Here is an 18,235-nt window from a genome sequence, read left to right on the forward strand (position 1 = left end):
ACAAACATGTTGGGTTTACATGTTTTATGGGGACATTCCATAGGCGTAATGGTTTTTATGCTGTACAAACCGTACTTTCTATCGCCCTACACCTACCCTACACCTAAACCTAGCCCTCACAGGAGATTGTGCATACTATCTCCAACAACAACAACAACAACAACAACAACATAACACCATGTTTGACTAAAATAATAAAAGACTCATACTCTACTACAAAAAATGTAAAAGTTAACAGAATGTCTATTATTATTATTACTATTATATTTATTATTATACTGTACCAAATTGACTCAGTATTATTATTCTGAATAATTATACTTAAAAGAAATATACTATTTGACAAAAAAAAAAAAAAAACTGGCTCCTGGAAAGCTGGCACCCTACAGATGTCAGTTGAAACCCTGCTCCAACACACTAGACTATACAGCTTGAACAACTTGATTAACTGGTTCAGGTGCGTTTGATTGCGGTTGGATCTGAACTCTGCAGAATGGTAACGCTCCAGGAGCAGGGTTGGAGACCATTTAATGACACCAAAATGTCTCAATTAAACATTTACCCACACCCACACCCACCCACTCACACACACACACACACACACACACACACACACACACACACACACACACACACACACACACACACACACACACACACACACACACACACACACACACACACACACACACACACACATGTTGGGTTTACATGTTTTATGGGGACATTCCATAGGCGTAATGGTTTTTATACTGTACAAACCGTACTTTCTATCACCCTACACCTACCCTACACCTAAACCTAGCCCTCACAGGAGATTGTGCACACTTTTACTTCATCAAAAAAACTCATTGTGTATGATTTATAAGCCTGTTTCCTCATGGGGACCTGAGAAATGTCCCCACAAGGTCAAAATCTACTGGTATTACTATCCTTGTGGGGACATTTGGTCCCCACAACGTGATGAATACCAGGTACACACCCACACCCACACTCACACACACACAAAGAAAAAACAAACATAAACAACTGATGAAACCTGCTGAAAAAGAAGTACAGTATCAAATAAATCAGGAATGATGTGCAAAATTAGCTTTGAATAATAATAATATGTAATCAGTCAGCGAAACTGAAATATCCATGTCTGCAGCATATTGGCAAAATGTGTAAACAGCCTCAAAGTCTTTTTTGAAGTTCTAATCTGTATTTAACCACCATTTGTATCTACATTCTAAAGGTAAATTTAAAAAATAAAATCTCTAACACTTTCAGTTCGTACATAAATGACAATAAGTGCTCAAATGGCCCCTGGCTTGTGGTAGTTGTGTTCTGTTAAGGCTGTGTGAGCTCAGCCTCCTCTGTAGAGTGTGATCTTGTGTTTGTCTGCTAAGAGCAGTGTGATGTTGTACTCATAGTCTCCATCATGGACACCTGTGTGTCTGAATGCTCCTCCCAGCATGTTATCCTCCCAGTAATGGTGCCAGTTTCCATCCTGGTCAGCACCAAATCCAAACACATTCACCTACATGTAACAGAGCAGAGCTTTAAGACTGTTATGCAGTTCCTTTAGATGTATTATTTATTATTCATTATTATTGTTTTTTATTATACGGACAAATAGATTCCTGTTAATCAGTGTTTATTCATTAAAATAAAATAAAATAAAATAAAATAAAATAAAATAAAATAAAATAAAATAAAATAAAATAAAATAAAATAAAATAAAATGACAAACATCCTTCTCAACACACAGTTGCAGCAGAGGGCTGCGTCCACAAGGTGGAGATATTTTCATGTGGAATTTTTTGAATGGGAGTGAAATACACTTGTCACAGAAATAAGAAAATAACTAAAATGAACATTACCTCATCACAGATGTGAACTGCCAACATCAGAGAAAGGAATCCAGTGGATGGATATCTCCCATGACCCTCTAGCCATGAATCATATACATACTTTAAAAAGCTTGGGTTGTAGATTAACACCTGTAGAAAGATCATAAATCAAATCTCTAAAAATACAAATGTAACTTTTATTTATGGTAACCTGTTAGAAAAATAGTCCACTAACCTTGTCTTTATTGGCTTTGACCCATGACTTGACTGGTACATATGTCCTGAAAGAGAGATACAAACATACTGATTAAAAAACAATGCTTGACTGCACTAATTAAATTATCCTGTAGTATATGATTTTAACCCTTCCCTATATAGCTACGTTTTCCCTCTAAAATGTACATATGGGTCAAAATATGATACAATAAATAAATGAACGAATAAATAAATAAATGCATACATACATTCACAGTTATCTGTTTGCTTCTTTAAAAAAAATATTTTTAATGATAATTAAGATAACTAGTTTATATGGTTGACAAGGACACAAATGTGTAATTTAAATGCTTTATGACATGAACATGGTTTATGTGGATACCTCAGACCCAAACTTTTTTTTTAACAAATTCTGTTTTTTTTTTCTTTCTCAGAAAGGTGTATTAGATTTTAGCAGTGTTCATCTGTAAGCAAAGTGACTGTCTGAAGCAATAAGGTTACTCCTCATGTACACAAAATATGTATTATATTTATTTTATATGAACTATCTATTATAATTATATAATGCATTAACACAATGTACTGACACTTAATATTACGCTTTAATTTAAACTATATATTATTTTTCTTTCATGTGTATATTTAAAGATATATAAAGCTTTCAAAATAACAGATTATTATTTTTTCTTTGTTTTAAAGCTAAGTTGTAAGTTGATTCAGTTGCATTGATTGAATGAATCACATCAGTTGAGATATTTTATTTAGCTGCCAGCTCAAATGTTTCTTGCATGGCAAATGTCTTTTGATTTTTGAACGATTTCTTAATTTAAGAACCACATACAAAGACAATCATAACCATAATTAAAGCTGCAAGCAGCGATGGGAGGGCCCTCGCATCGGGCTCACCGCCGACCTGTGGCGAATGGTGGGCACTATGCTTTTAACATAGTAAATTTAGGAGTTATATGTGGAAGTCATTTAGATGTGCCAGATTTCTTGCTGCCACCCGGTGGCACTATGTGTATAACTGAATATTGGCATGCGGATGTGTTCAGGCCAGCGATTGTATCAAACATATGAAGTTTGGTGCAGATTGAACATGGCATGCTTGAGTGTAATACATGACATATCCTGCTGCCAACAGGTGGCGCAATTATGGAATATTGGGTTTTAGATGTCTTCAGGCCAGGACTATTGCCAAACATGTCAAGATTGGTGCAAATTGTACATTGCTTGTTTAAGTTAATGTAAAACAAGTAATTTGCTGTTGCCAGCTGGTGGCGCTATGACTATAACTGAATATTGGCATGTAAATGTCTTCAGGCCAGGACTCTTATCAAACATATTAAGTTTGGGGCTGATTGGACATTGCATGCCTGAGTTACAGTAACTTCCTGTTTCATTGCATTAAGAGTATGCTTTAGCACTTAGCTAAATGTTGCTAACATGTTTCTAGCATGTTGCTACCCTATTTAACACTTGTTGATATTTTTAAAATGTTGCTGGGCTTCCACAACAGTATTAAACATGTGACTTCCTGTTGCCAGCAGGTGGCACAATGACTATAACTGAATATGGGCATGGGCTTGTGTTCAGACCAGGACTCTTATCAAACATGTTAAGCTTGGGTCAGATTGGACATTGTATGCATGAGTTACACTTATTTTTCTTTGTATTAATATCATGATTTAGCTCTTAGCTAAGTGATGCTAGCATTTTTTACATGATTGTAGCATGATGCTAGCCTATTTAAAACTTGCTAACACTTTTTAATATATTTCTAGGAGTCCGTAACACCATTAAACGTCACTTCCTGTTGTCAGCAGGTGGCGCTGTGACTATAACTGAATATGGGCATGTATATATCTTCAGGCCAGGACTCTTATCAAACATGTGAAGTTTGGGGCTGATTGGACATTGCTTGCCTGAGTTACAGTAACTTCCTGTTTCATTGCATTAAGAGCATGCTTTAGCACTTAGCTAAATGTTGCTAACATGTTATAGCATGTTTCTAGCATGTTGCTACCCTGTTTAACACTTGTTGATATTTTTAAAATGTTGCTAGGCATCCACAACAGTATTAAACATTTGGCTTCCTGTTACCAGCTGGTGGCGCTATGACTATAACTTAATATGGGCATGGGCATGTGTTCAGGCCAGGACTCTTATCAAACATGTTAAGTTTGGGGCTGATTGGACATTGTATGCCTGAGTTAGAGTAACTTCCTGTTTCATTGTATTATTAGCATGCTTTAACATATTAGTTAAGTGTTGCTAGCATGCTTTACTATGTTTGTAGCATGTTGAATATTAAGTTTGGGTCAGATTCGACATTATATACATGAGTTACAGCAATTCCCTTTTGCATTTTTATTAATAGCAAACTTTAGCTCTTAGCTAAGTGTTGCTAGCATGTTTTAACATGTTTCTAGCATGTTGCTAGCCTATTTAAGACTTGTTAACGCTTTTCAATATGTTGCTAGGAGTCCGTAACAGTGTTTAACATTGCACTTCCTGATGTCAGCAGGTGGCGCTATGACTATAACTGAATATGGGCACTGACATGTGTGTTCAGGACCAGACTGTTATCAAACATGTGAAGTTTGAGGCAGATCGGACATTGTATGCCTGAGTTATAGCAACTTCCTTTTTCACGCGAAACATCAAAGTTTGTCCGGCCGCCACGGACACGCCCTTCAACGAAAACTCAAAAGCTTCGCAATTTAGCATCGCAAAGGCCTCATGATGACACTCAGCAAATTTGAAGATGATCGGATAAAAGCTGTAGGAGGAGTTCATTAAAGTACGAGGCCTGAAAATGGCAAAAACTGCACAAAAATGGTACAGGAAATTCAATATAACGGACTTCCTGTTGGGTTTCGGATGTTGCACCAGGAGACTTTTTTGTAGGTATTGGTGTGTTACATGTGTGTACCGAGTTTCGTACATGTACGTGAAACGTAGCTCGAGGGGCACTCCGTTGAAATTTTATAGGTGGCGCTATCGAGCCATTTTGCCACACCCACTTCTGAAACCAATATCAGATGTAAATTTTCGCCAGGTCTGACGTGTGTGCAAAGTTTCATGAGTTTTCGAGCATGTTTAGGCTCTCAAAAAGGCTTTTTACTTTGGAGAAGAAGAAGTATAATTAAAGCTGCAAGCAGGGATGGTAGGGCCCTCGCACTCGGGCTCACCGCCGATCGGTGGCGAATGGTGGGCACTATGCTATTAACACAGTAAATGTAGGAGGAATATGTCAAAGTCATTGATATGTGCCAATTTTCCTGCTGCCAGCTGGTGGCGCTATGCCTATAACTGAATATTGGCATGCAGATGTCTTCAGGCCAGCGCTTTTATCAAACATATGAAGTTTGGTGAAGATTGAACATGGCATGCTTGAGTGTAAGTCATGACATGTCCTGCTGCCAACAGGTGGTGCTATTACGAAATATTGGCTTTTAGATGTCTTCAGGCCAGGACTATCGGCAAACATGTCAAGTTTGGTGCAAATTGTACATTGCATGCTTAAGTTAGTGTAAAACAAGTAATTTGCTGTTGCCAGCTGGTGGCGCTATGACTATAACTAAATATTGGCATGTAAATGTATTCAGGCCAGGACTCTTATCAAACATATTAAGTTTGGGGCTGATTGGACATTGCATGCCTGAGTTACAGTAACTTCCTGTTTCATTGCATTAAAAGTATGCTTTAGCACTTAGCTAAATGTTGCTAACATGTTTCTAGCATGTTGCTACCCTATTTAACACTTGTTGATATTTTTAAAATGTTGCTGGGCATCCACAACAGTATTAAACATGTGACTTCCTGTTGCCAGCAGGTGGCACTATGACTATAACTGAATATGGGCATGGGCTTGTGTTCAGACCAGGACTCTTATCAAACATATTAAGCTTGGGTCAGATTGGACATTGTATGCATGAGTTACACTTATTTTTCTTTGTATTAATATCATGCTTTAGCTCTTAGCTAAGTGTTGCTATCATGTTTTAACATGATTCTAGCATGATGCTAGCCTATTTAAAACTTGCTGGCGTTTTTTAATATGTTGCTAGGAGTCCGTAACACCATTAAACGTCACTTCCTGTTGTCAGCAGGTGGCGCTGTGACTATAACTGAATATGGGCATGTATATATCTTCAGGCCAGGAGTCTTATCAAACATGTGAAGTTTGGGGCTGATTGGACATTGCATGCCTGAGTTACAGTAACTTCCTGTTTTATATCTTTAACAACATGCTTTAGCACTAAGTAAGTGTTGCTAGCATGTTTGAGTATGTTTTAAACTAGTTTAGCACTCAATGGCTTTTTTAGTGTGTTGCTAATAGTGTGTCACAGTGTTAAACATGTCACTTCCTCTTGACAGTAGGTGGCGCTATGACTATAACTGAATATTGGCATGTAGATATCTTCAGGTCAGGACTGTTATCAAACATGTGAAGTTTGGGGCTGATTGGACATTGCATGCCTGAGTTAGAGTAACTTCCTGTTTCATTGCATTAAGAGTATGCTTTAGCACTTAGCTAAATGTTGCTAACATGTTATAGCATGTTTCTAGCATGTTGCTACCCTGTTTAACACTTGTTGATATTTTTAAAATGTTGCTAGGCATCCACAAGAGTATTGAACATGTGGCTTCCTGTTACCAGCTGGTGGCGCTATGACTATAACTGAATATGGGCATGGGAGTGTGTTCAGGCCAGGACTCTTATCAAACATGTTAAGTTTGGGGCTGATTGGACATTGTATGCCTGAGTTAGAGTAACTTCCTGTTTCATTGTATAATTAGCATGCTTCAGCATATTAGTTAAGTGTTGCTAGCATGCTTTACTATGTTTGTAGCATATTGAATATTAGGTTTGGGTCAGATTCGACATTATATACATGAGTTACAGCAATTTCCTTTTGTATTTGTATTAATAGCATGCTTTAGCTCTTAGCTAAGTGTTGCTAGCATGTTTTAGCATGTTTCTAGTATGTTGCTAGCCTATTTAAGACTTGTAAACGCTTTTCAATATGTTGCTAGGAGTCCGTAACAGTGTAAAACATGTCACTTCCTGTTGTCAGCAGGTGGCGCTATGACTATTACTGAATATGGGCACTGACATGTGTTCAGGACTGGACTGTTATCAAACGTAAAGTTTGAGGCAGATTGGACATTGTATGCCTGAGTTATAGCAACTTCCTTTGTCATGGCGAAACATCAAAGCTTGTCCGGCCGCCACGGACACGCCCTTCGACGAAAACTCTAAAGCTTCGCAATTTAACATCGCAAAGGCCTCATGATGACACTCAGCAAATTTGAAGACGATCAGATAAAAACTGTAGGAGGAGTTCGTTAAAGTACGAGGCCTGAAAATGGCAAAAACTGCACAAAAATCGTACAGGAAATTCAATATAACGGACTTCCTGTTGGGTTTCGGATGTTGCACCAGGAGACTTTTTTGTAGGTATTGGTGTGTTACATATGTGTACCGAGTTTCGTACATGTACGTGAAACGCAGCTCGAGGCGCACTCCGTTGAAATTTTATAGGTGGCGCTATGGAGCCATTTTGGCACACCCACTTCTGAAAACCATATCAGATGTAAATTTTCGCCAGGACTGACGCGTGTGCAAAGTTTCGTGAGTTTTCAAGCATGTTTAGGCCCTCAAAAAGAGTTTTCATTTTGGAGAAGAAGCGGAAGAATAATAATAAACAGAGCAATTCCAATAGGGTCCTCGCACTGCAGTGCTCGGGCCCTAATTAAAGCTGCAAGCAGCGATGGTAGGGCCCTCGCACTCGGGCTCACCGCCGATCGGTGGCGAATGGTGGGCACTATGCTATTAACACAGAAAATGTAGGAGGAATATGTCAAAGTCATTGATATGTGCCAATCTTCCTTCTGCCAGCTGGTGGCGCTATGCCTATAACTGAATATTGGCATGCAGATGTGTTCAGGCCAGTGCTTTTATCAAACATATGAAGTTTGGTGAAGCTTGAACATGGCATGCTTGAGTGTAAGTCATGACATATCCTGCTGCCAACAGGTGGCGCTATTACAAAATATTGGCTTTTAGATGTCTTCAGGCCAGGACTATTGGCAAACATGTCAAGTTTGGTGCAAATTGTACATTGCATGCTTAAGTTAGTGTAAAACAAGTAATTTGCTGTTGCCAGCTGGTGGCGCTATGACTATAACTGAATATTGGCATGTAAATGTATTCAGGCCAAGACTCTTATCAAACATATTAAGTTTGGGGCTGATTGGACATTGCATGCCTGAGTTACAGTAACTTCCTCTTTCATTGCATTAAGAGTATGCTTTAGCACTTAGCTAAATGTTGCTAACATGTTTCTAGCATGTTGCTACCCTATTTAACACTTGTTGATATTTTTAAAATGTTGCTTGGCATCCACAACAGTATTAAACATGTGACTTCCTTTTGCCAGCAGGTGGCACTATCACTATAACTGAATATGGGCATGGGCTTGTGTTCAGACCAGGACTCTTATCAAACATATTAAGCTTGGGTCAGATTGGACATTGTATGCATGAGTTACACTTATTTTTCTTTGTATTAATATCATGCTTTAGCTCTCAGCTAAGTGTTGCTAGCATGTTTTAACATGATTCTAGCATGATGCTAGCCTATTTAAAACTTGCTGACGCTTTTTATTATGTTGCTAGGAGTCCGTAACACCATTAAAAGTCACTTCCTGTTGTCAGCAGGTGGCGCTGTGACTATAACTGAATATGGGCATGTATATATCTTCAGGCCAGGACTCTTATCAAACGTGAAGTTTGGGGCTGATTGGACATTGCATGTCTGAGTTACAGTAACTTCCTGTTTTATGTCTTTAACAACATGCTTTAGCACTAAGTAAGTGTTGCTAGCATGTTTGAGTACGTTTTAAACTAGTTTAGCACTCAATGGCCTTTTTAGTGTGTTGCTAATAGTGTGTCACAGTGTTAAACATGTCACTTCCTGTTGACAGTAGGTGGCGCTATAACTATAACTGAATATTGGCATGTAGATATCTTCAGGCCAGGACTGTTATCAAACATGTGAAGTTTGGGGCTGATTGGACATTGCATGCCTGAGTTAGAGTAACTTCCTGTTTCATTGCATTAAGAGTATGCTTTAGCACTTAGCTAAATGTTGCTAACATGTTATAGCATGTTTCTAGCATGTTGCTACCCTGTTTAACAGTTGTTGAATTTTTTTAAAATGTTGCTAGGCATCCACAACAGTATTAAACATGTGGCTTCCTGTTACCAGCTGGTGGCGCTATGACTATAACTGAATACGGGCATTGGCGTGTGTTTAGGCCAGGATTCTTATCAAACATGTTAAGTTTGGGGCTGATTGGACATTTTATGCCTGAGTTAGAGTAACTTCCTGTTTCATTGTATTATTAGCATGCTTTAGCATATTAGCTAAGTGTTGCTAGCATGCTTTATTATTTTTGTAGCATGTTGAATATTAAGTTTGGGTCAGATTCAACATTATATACATGAGTTACATCAATTTCCTTTTGTATTTGTATTAATAGCATGCTTTAGCTCTTAGCTAAGTGTTGCTAGCATGTTTTAGCATGTTTGTAGCATGTTGCTAGCCTATTTAAGACTTGTTAACGCTTTTCAATATGTTTCTAGGAGTCCGTAACAGTGTTAAACATGTCATTTCCTGTTGTCAGCAGGTGGCGCTATGACTATAACTGAATATGGGCACTGACGTGTGTTCAGGACCGGACTGTCATCAAACATGTGAAGTTTGAGGCAGATCGGACATCGTATGCCTGAGTTATAGCAACTTCCTTTTTCATGGCGAAACATCAAAGTTTGTCCGGCCGCCACGGACACGCCCTTCGACGAAAACTCTAAAGCTTCGCAATTTAACATCGCAAAGGCCTTATGATGACACTCAGCAAATTTGAAGATGATCGGATAAAAACTGTAGGAGGAGTTCGTTAAAGTATGAGGCCTGAAAATGGCAAAAACTGCACAAAAATCGTACAGGAAATTCAATATAACGGACTTCCTGTTGGGTTTCGGATGTTGCACCAGGAGACTTTTTTGTAGGTATTGGTGTGTTACATATGTGTACCGAACTTCGTACATGTACATGAAACGTAGCTCGAGGGGCACTCCGTTGAAATTTTATAGGTGGCGCTATCGAGCCATTTTGTCACACCCACTTTTGGAAACCATATCAGATGTAAATTTTTGCCAAGTCTGATGCGTGTGCAAAGTTTCGTGAGTTTTCGGGCATGTTTAGGTCCTCAAAAAGACTTTTCACTTTGGAGAAGAAGAAGAAGAAGAAGAAGAAGAATTAAAGCTGCAAGCAGCGATGACCGGGCCCTCGCCGTCTGTGCAATCGCCATCCCGATAGCATCAGGAAAACGGTGCCCAGTTGGCACATGCATTCACAGTAACCCTTTGGACTAACCCTAACTGTCTCTCCTCCTCTCTGACTCTTTCTCTTACCACCCATCCCCCCTCTTTACACTCAGCCACTTACCACACAAACACACACATTAAGTGCAGAGCAGAGCGAGATCAGATATGTTTTTTTATTTTCTTTCATTCGTGGAGTTTTGTATAATTATGAAATGATCTGTGTTTGATCAGAATGAATAGTTATTTGTATGAAAAAAGTTTCAAAGAGTTAGGATGCTGCACTTTAAATATATAATAAATCATTGAAAATTTAAAAATGAAAATGAAATTCTAAGCACGCTATTTGCCTCAAAAACACAGGAAACAAATATTTGAAACTATTTTTAATTTTTATTTATTTGCCATGACAACAGCATTTGATGCATCAGGGACGCCTTTATGTGAAATAATTATAAACAAATATATTAAAAATAAATACATATTTACTTAGTAGATTTTTTTGGCCTTTTTGTATTTGTTCTCATTCTAATTAAGTGAACTGAGCAGTATAGTGTCATACTTATAAGATTTTTTGTTCTATCAGTGAGAGTGTATATATGTATTTAAATCATATAATTTTTCCTTAAAAGATAAAAAAAAAGATTTTAATGCTCTTTAAGCACCTATACAAAATAATTATGTAAAAGTAGACTGACAATACAGTACATATCAACTGATTCTATGGATTATTGTCATTCTTATATACTGAGAATGAGTTAAATAGCATTAGAGGTCAAACGATTCCTTATCTTATGAGGACCTCTAGTGTTCATCCCTGGTATTACAGCTTTAATCTGACAAATTTATATGACACTTTTAATGTTTTTGGGCCCTCTTTGCATGATAACATTTTGAAACTACACGTATTTCCTAATAATTTCTTGTTCTTTATATGTAAAAAGTTTTGATGAGTTAGAATAATGCAATTTAAAGATATATGAAAATAACTCTTCATCTTTTTCATTGTTACTTTCATAAATCACCACATCAACACTGTTCAAGATATCCCAAAGTTGTTCACAATATAGGGAACATTTTCCCAATATTCTGAGGATGATGATAAGAACATGTAATTCATGATGATAACAAAATGTTATTATTGCTTGCTTTACGTCCACCACTTCTGCTTAAATGTCATCGTTACCTATCTGTTCAATTTGTGTGTGGATATTAGGGGTGTAAATCGGAGCCTTCAAGACGATTCGATACGATACCGATTTCTTAAGCCAACGATTCGATTATTTTCGATACTTCAGAATTCCCTGTGATACGATGCGATTCGATCCGATTCGATTCAATATTAGATATTTTTACATGATATCTATTAAGTTTCAAATAAATCAACAAAAATGGTAAATAATTTGCCTTTTATTGAGAATACAGAAACAGTATTCTATTCACATAATGTGTATGTTCCACTAAAGCAGTTGTGCTCAATGCACTGCAAATAGAACAGCAAATATAAGTTACTGCATCTACAAAGTGCAATCAGATAAATTGTAATAATAAAAAAAAAACTTATAGTGCATGTCTACTATTGCCAATTAGCCTATTCATCGTTTTAAAAAAGTTTCTTTCATACAAAATTGGTTAAATTTTGAAAATACAATTTGCATCTTATTAAGAGGTAATGGTCACACATCCTCTGCAGTAGATGAACTGCAAATAGAATACTAATCCACAAAATCAGTTCAAAATCATCGCTCTTGAAAGTCAGACAACAACGTGAGGTCTGAGAACATGAACAACATCATAGACGGACTGTGAAACGAAAGTAAGGCGTGTGAAGAAGAAGACAGTGAGGTTAGTGCCACCCGCAGCTTAGGAGTAGGTAGTGCGCTTAATACATCGGAGCAGACAGTAAAAGAAAGGTCGGAACGGATTCTAAAAATAGACAAGTGAACAAACAGGCGGCAAAATAAACACATTAATCGATATTCTTGCGGACGAATCGATGCATTGAATCGGCGGCTGCATAATCGATGCATCGATACGAATCGATTAATATTTACACCCCTAGTGGATATTGCTTTTCAGGTGACTCCTGTTATAAGACATCACTCTTAAGTGCTACATAACTAAGAATCAATTAGGAAAACGGTGCCCAGTTGGCACATGCATTCACAGTAACCCTCTGCCAGTTTGGATTTAAAGTTTACAGAAATGAAAGGGTTACATTTTTAAATCAACACACAGACAAATACACACTAAATATACAACTTTACCATCCAGTTTCATTTGTTAACATTGTTAACATGAACAATAATAAATAGCATTTATTAATGTTAATTAATATTAACCTAAAAAAGTACTCATATATTGTTTAAAGGTAAATTAGTATCTTTTAACATAGTGTATGTACTGTGAATTAACATGAACATGAACACAGTTGTGGGTATACAACAATACACAATAAAGTGCTCAATAAACGCTTCATTCTTTCAAAATATCTTTAAAAATCAAGTTGGGTATTGTAATGGGGCGATATATAAATATAACTCATCTTAAAATGGTACAATTTTCAGATGTTTTGAACAGATAACAGCAAAGTTTGTTTTGTTGTCAAAGTTTGTCTTGAAATTGTTAGTGTTTTTTTTTTTTATTGAATCAAAAATTTTAATTATGAAAATAAATGTCTATCAATGAAGATAAATCGCTCATGCTAAAAAGCTGTATTTTTCTTAATCTTTTGCTATGTGACTGAATAGGACAAGTTCATGGTACAGTTCAGTAAAAAATAAATAAAAAAAACAACAACTGCAATATACAAAGAATGAAAGAGTTTGTGACCCTTTATATTTTCTCAAAGATAAGACTCTCAAAGTTCAGACTTATTTATGCAGATTAAACTACAGCAATGTGCAATGTGCAAATTGCATCTTCCTCAAAGATGGTCTTAAGCAAAACAGCATGTTCCACTGGTCTCTCTCCCTTTCACCCCTCCCCCCTTCAGTCACTCTTAGTGTCAACACAGACTGTCAGCCCAGTGACAACAGTTTACTGATTTCTTTTTTTAATTTTCTTTAATTCATAGAAGCTTGAATAACTATGATATTACCAGCACTTGCTCATAATGATTAGATCTCTGTGTGAAAAAAGTTTTAAAGAGTTTGGATGCTGCACTTTAAAGATATAAAAAATTAGGGTTATGTTTTTAAAAAAATCACCACGTCAACACCGTTCAAGATATCCCAAATCCGCTCGCAATCTAACATCTTCAGAATCTTCTCTTCATGTTAAAAAAGTTTGGTGTGAATACCTTGTTATTCTTAGAAGGAGTGTGAATTTGTTTACAGCCTGATTTTTCCAAAAATCCACATTCAAATCAAAATAGCCGGCTTCCTGTTGGTTTTAGCTAATGAGTTTGATTTAGAAAGTTGTCCAGATTGATGAGAACAATATATGTACAGAGTTTGGTGACTGTAGGAAAAACTAACCCCCCAACTTTTGTCAAAAGATGGCGCTATAGAGTGCCTGCTCCACGCCCATTTATGACCTTTTGCCAGTGTCTAACTATCATTAATATTGATGTGTGTGTTGAGTTTCATGAAATTCTAAGCATGTTATCTGCTTCGAAAAGACAGGAATCTAATTTTAAAGTTTGACACGTTGCCATGGCAACAGCATTTGATTTATCATCGTACCCTTTACATATTCTTATCGGCCGTGTTTTGACATTATTTTGATGAAGTTTGAAGAAAATCAAGTAAAATTAAGAGGCTGATTTCAACGCATTTTGAAAATGACACGCTTCCTGCTCCCAGTTGGTGGCGCTATAACTTTGACTCATAATAGTCACATTTATGGAATCGGCATCATACAACGAACAATCTGGTGAAGTTTCATCAGAATCAGGCAATGTGTGCAACAGTTATTAGACACTTCCTGTTTCTCATTTCTCGCCATAACTTTGTCGCCTTGCCACGGTCAAACCGTTCGAGATATCAAAAATCCCCTCGCAATTTAGCGTCCCCAATGTCTTGAGATCATGCTGACCGAGTTTGGTGACAATCGTATGGAAATCCTGGGAGGAGTACGTTAAATTCCAGAGCATGCGCTTTTTACACAGCCCTAAATATCTCACTTCCTGTTGCGTTAAGAAAATGACATAGAGTACAAAAGTTGTTCAGCTCAATGAGTTCTATATGTGTACCGAGTTTCATATGTGTACGTTCAAGTATGTGTGCTATATGGCCCTAAAAATTCCAGGGGGCGCTGTAGAGTCCTCTTGCCACGCCCCGGTACCAGCCTCTGTGACGTCCTGATGGCCGCAGATTCCGACATGTGTGCAAATTTTCAAGAGTTTTTGAGCATGTTAAGACCCCCTTAAGTGCCCGGAAGGTTAACAAAAAATAAAAAAAATAAAAATAAGAATCCTTAGGAAAACAAGAGGGCCTTCGCCCATTCTGGGCTCGGGCCCTAATTAAAGCTGCAAGCAGCGATGGTAGGGCCCTCGCACTCGGGCTCACCGCCGATCGGTGGCGAATGTTGGGCACTATGCTATTAACACAGAAAATGTAGGAGGAATATGTCAAAGTCATTGATATGTGCCAATCTTCCTTCTGCCAGCTGGTGGCGCTATGCCTATAACTGAATATTGGCATGCAGATGTGTTCAGGCCAGTGCTTTTATCAAACATATGAAGTTTGGTGAAGCTTGAACATGGCATGCTTGAGTGTAAGTCATGACATATCCTGCTGCCAACAGGTGGCGCTATTAGGAAATATTGGCTTTTAGATGTCTTCAGGCCTGGACTATTGGCAAACATGTCAAGTTTGGTGCAAATTGTACATTGCATGCTTAAGTTAGTGTAAAACAAGTAATTTGCTGTTGCCAGCTGGTGGCGCTATGACTATAACTAAATACTGGCATGTAAATGTATTCAGGCCAGGACTCCTATCAAACATATTAAGTTTGGGGCTGATTGGACATTGCATGCCTGAGTTACAGTAACTTCCTGTTTCATTGCATTAAGAGTATGCTTTAGCACTTAGCTAAATGTTGCTAACATGTTTCTAGCATGTTGCTACCCTATTTAACACTTGTTGATATTTTTAAGATGTTGCTTGGCATCCACAACAGTATTAAACATGTGACTTTCTGTTGCCAGCAGGTGGCACTATGACTATAACTGAATATGGGCATGGGCTTGTGTTCAGACCAGGACTCTTATCAAACATATTAAGCTTGGGTCAGATTGGACATTGTATGCATGAGTTACACTTATTTTTCTTTGTATTAATATCATGCTTTAGCTCTTAGCTAAGTGTTGCTAGCATGTTTTAACATGATTCTAGCATGATGCTAGCCTATTTAAAACTTGCTAACGCTTTTTAATATGTTGCTAGGAGTCCGTAACACCATTAAACGACACTTCCTGTTGTCAGCAGGTGGCGCTGTGACTATAACTGAATATGGGCATGTTTATATCTTCAGGTCAGGAGTCTTATCAAACATGTGAAGTTTGGGGCTGATTGGACATTGCATGCCTGAGTTACAGTAACTTCCTGTTTTATGTCTTTAACAACATGCTTTAGCACTAAGTAAGTGTTGCTAGCATGTTTGAGTACGTTTTAAACTAGTTTAGCACTCAATGGTTTTTTAGTGTGTTGCTAATAGTGTGTCACAGTGTTAAACATGTCACTTCCTGTTGACAGTAGGTGGCGCTATAACTATAACTGAATATTGGCATGTAGATATCTTCAGGCCAGGACTGTTATCAAACATGTGAAGTTTGGGGCTGATTGGACATTGCATGCCTGAGTTAGAGTAACTTCCTGTTTCATTGCATTAAGAGTATGCTTTAGCACTTAGCTAAATGTTGCTAACATGTTTCTAGCATGTTGCTACCCTATTTAACACTTGTTGATATTTTTAAAATGTTGCTTGGCATCCACAACAGTATTAAACATGTGACTTCCTGTTGCCAGCAGGTGGCACTATCACTATAACTGAATATGGGCATGGGCTTGTGTTCAGACCAGGACTCTTATCAAACATATTAAGCTTGGGTCAGATTGGACATTGTATGCATGAGTTACACTTATTTTACTTTGTATTAATATCATGCTTTAGCTCTCAGTTAAGTGCTGCTAGCATGTTTTAACATGATTCTAGCATGATGCTAGCCTATTTAAAACTTGCTGACGCTTTTTATTATGTTGCTAGGAGTCCGTAACACCATTAAACGTCACTTCCTGTTGTCAGCAGGTGGCGCTGTGACTATAACTGAATATGGGCATGTATATATCTTCAGGCCAGGACTCTTATCAAACGTGAAGTTTGGGGCTGATTGGACATTGCATGTCTGAGTTACAGTAACTTCCTGTTTTATGTCTTTAACAACATGCTTTAGCACTAAGTAAGTGTTGCTAGCATGTTTGAGTACGTTTTAAACTAGTTTAGCACTCAATGGCTTTTTTAGTGTGTTGCTAATAGTGTGTCACAGTGTTAAACATGTCACTTCCTGTTGACAGTAGGTGGCGCTATAACTACAACTGAATATTGGCATGTAGATATCTTCAGGCCAGGACTGTTATCAAACATGTGAAGTTTGGGGCTGATTGGACATTGCATGCCTGAGTTAGAGTAACTTCCTGTTTCATTGCATTAAGAGTATGCTTTAGCACCTAGCTAAATGTTGCTAACATGTTATAGCATGTTTCTAGCATGTTGCTACCCTGTTTAACAGTTGTTGAATTTTTTTAAAATGCACAACACAACAGTCCACAACAGTATTAAACATGTGGCTTCCTGTTACCAGCTGGTGGCGCTATGACTTTAACTGAATACGGGCATTGGCGTGTGTTTAGGCCAGGATTCTTATCAAACATGTTAAGTTTGGGGCTGATTGGACATTGTATGCCTGAGTTAGAGTAACTTCCTGTTTCATTGTATTATTAGCATGCTTTAGCATATTAGCTAAGTGTTGCTAGCATGCTTTATTATTTTTGTAGCATGTTGAATATTAAGTTTGGGTCAGATTCAACATTATATACATGAGTTACAGCAATTTCCTTTTGTATTTGTATTAATAGCATGCTTTAGCTCTTAGCTAAGTGTTGCTAGCATGTTTTAGCATGTTTGTAGCATGTTGCTAGCCTATTTAAGACTTGTTAACGCTTTTCAATATGTTTCTAGGAGTCCGTAACAGTGTTAAACATGTCATTTCCTGTTGTCAGCAGATGGCGCTATGACTATAATGGCGCTTTTCCACTACACAGTACCAGCTCGCCTCAGCTCGCCTCGGCTCGACTCGACTCGGCTCTGTTTGGTTTTCCACTGTGTAAAAGTTGTACCTGTACCGGCTTCCAGGTACTTTTTTTCGTACCACCTCCGGCGAGGTTCCAAGCGAGCTGAGGCGAGCTAAGGCGATACTAAAATGTGACGTGAAAACACAGCAGACTGCTGATTGGTCAGAGAGAATCGTCACTATTCACTGCGTCATCATTGCACGCGCCAGCAATAGTATCCAGAATAACCCCGCCATTATTAAAAAGTTCGGCCAGAGATTGCGTGACATATCCAATCCATTACATATTATGGCAACTCGGAAGAATACGCCGTGGTCAAACGAGGAGGTGCAGACAGCGGGTGTGTGTCGCGTAGAAGATTACATCACGGCAGTTTCTTGCAGCGTCGCTATGACAACCATGTACTATTGTGGAGGTACAGGTACAACTTTTACACAGTGGAAAACCAAACAGAGTCGAGTCGAGCCGAGTCGAGTCGAGCCGAGGCGAGCC

At 38.0% G+C, this 18,235-nt stretch overlaps 1 protein-coding gene across 1 annotated transcript in view; it reads right to left on the minus strand.

Moving 5' to 3' along the window:
* Positions 1-582: 582 nt before the first annotated feature.
* The window catches only part of LOC141347150 (CMP-N-acetylneuraminate-beta-galactosamide-alpha-2,3-sialyltransferase 1-like), a 119,933-nt gene continuing 102,280 nt past the window's right edge, over positions 583-18,235 (minus strand). Inside the window, exons 4-6 of the mRNA XM_073852143.1 lie at positions 2,071-2,116; positions 1,866-1,985; positions 583-1,522 (exon numbers count right to left, since the gene is read on the minus strand). Coding sequence (XP_073708244.1) covers positions 1,349-1,522; positions 1,866-1,985; positions 2,071-2,116 — 340 coding nt within the window. The 3' untranslated portion in view covers positions 583-1,348. The remainder of the gene's footprint in view (positions 1,523-1,865; positions 1,986-2,070; positions 2,117-18,235) is intronic.

The sequence above is a fragment of the Garra rufa genome, chromosome 12 (genome assembly GCF_049309525.1).
Source record: "Garra rufa chromosome 12, GarRuf1.0, whole genome shotgun sequence".
Lineage (NCBI taxonomy): Eukaryota > Metazoa > Chordata > Actinopteri > Cypriniformes > Cyprinidae > Garra > Garra rufa.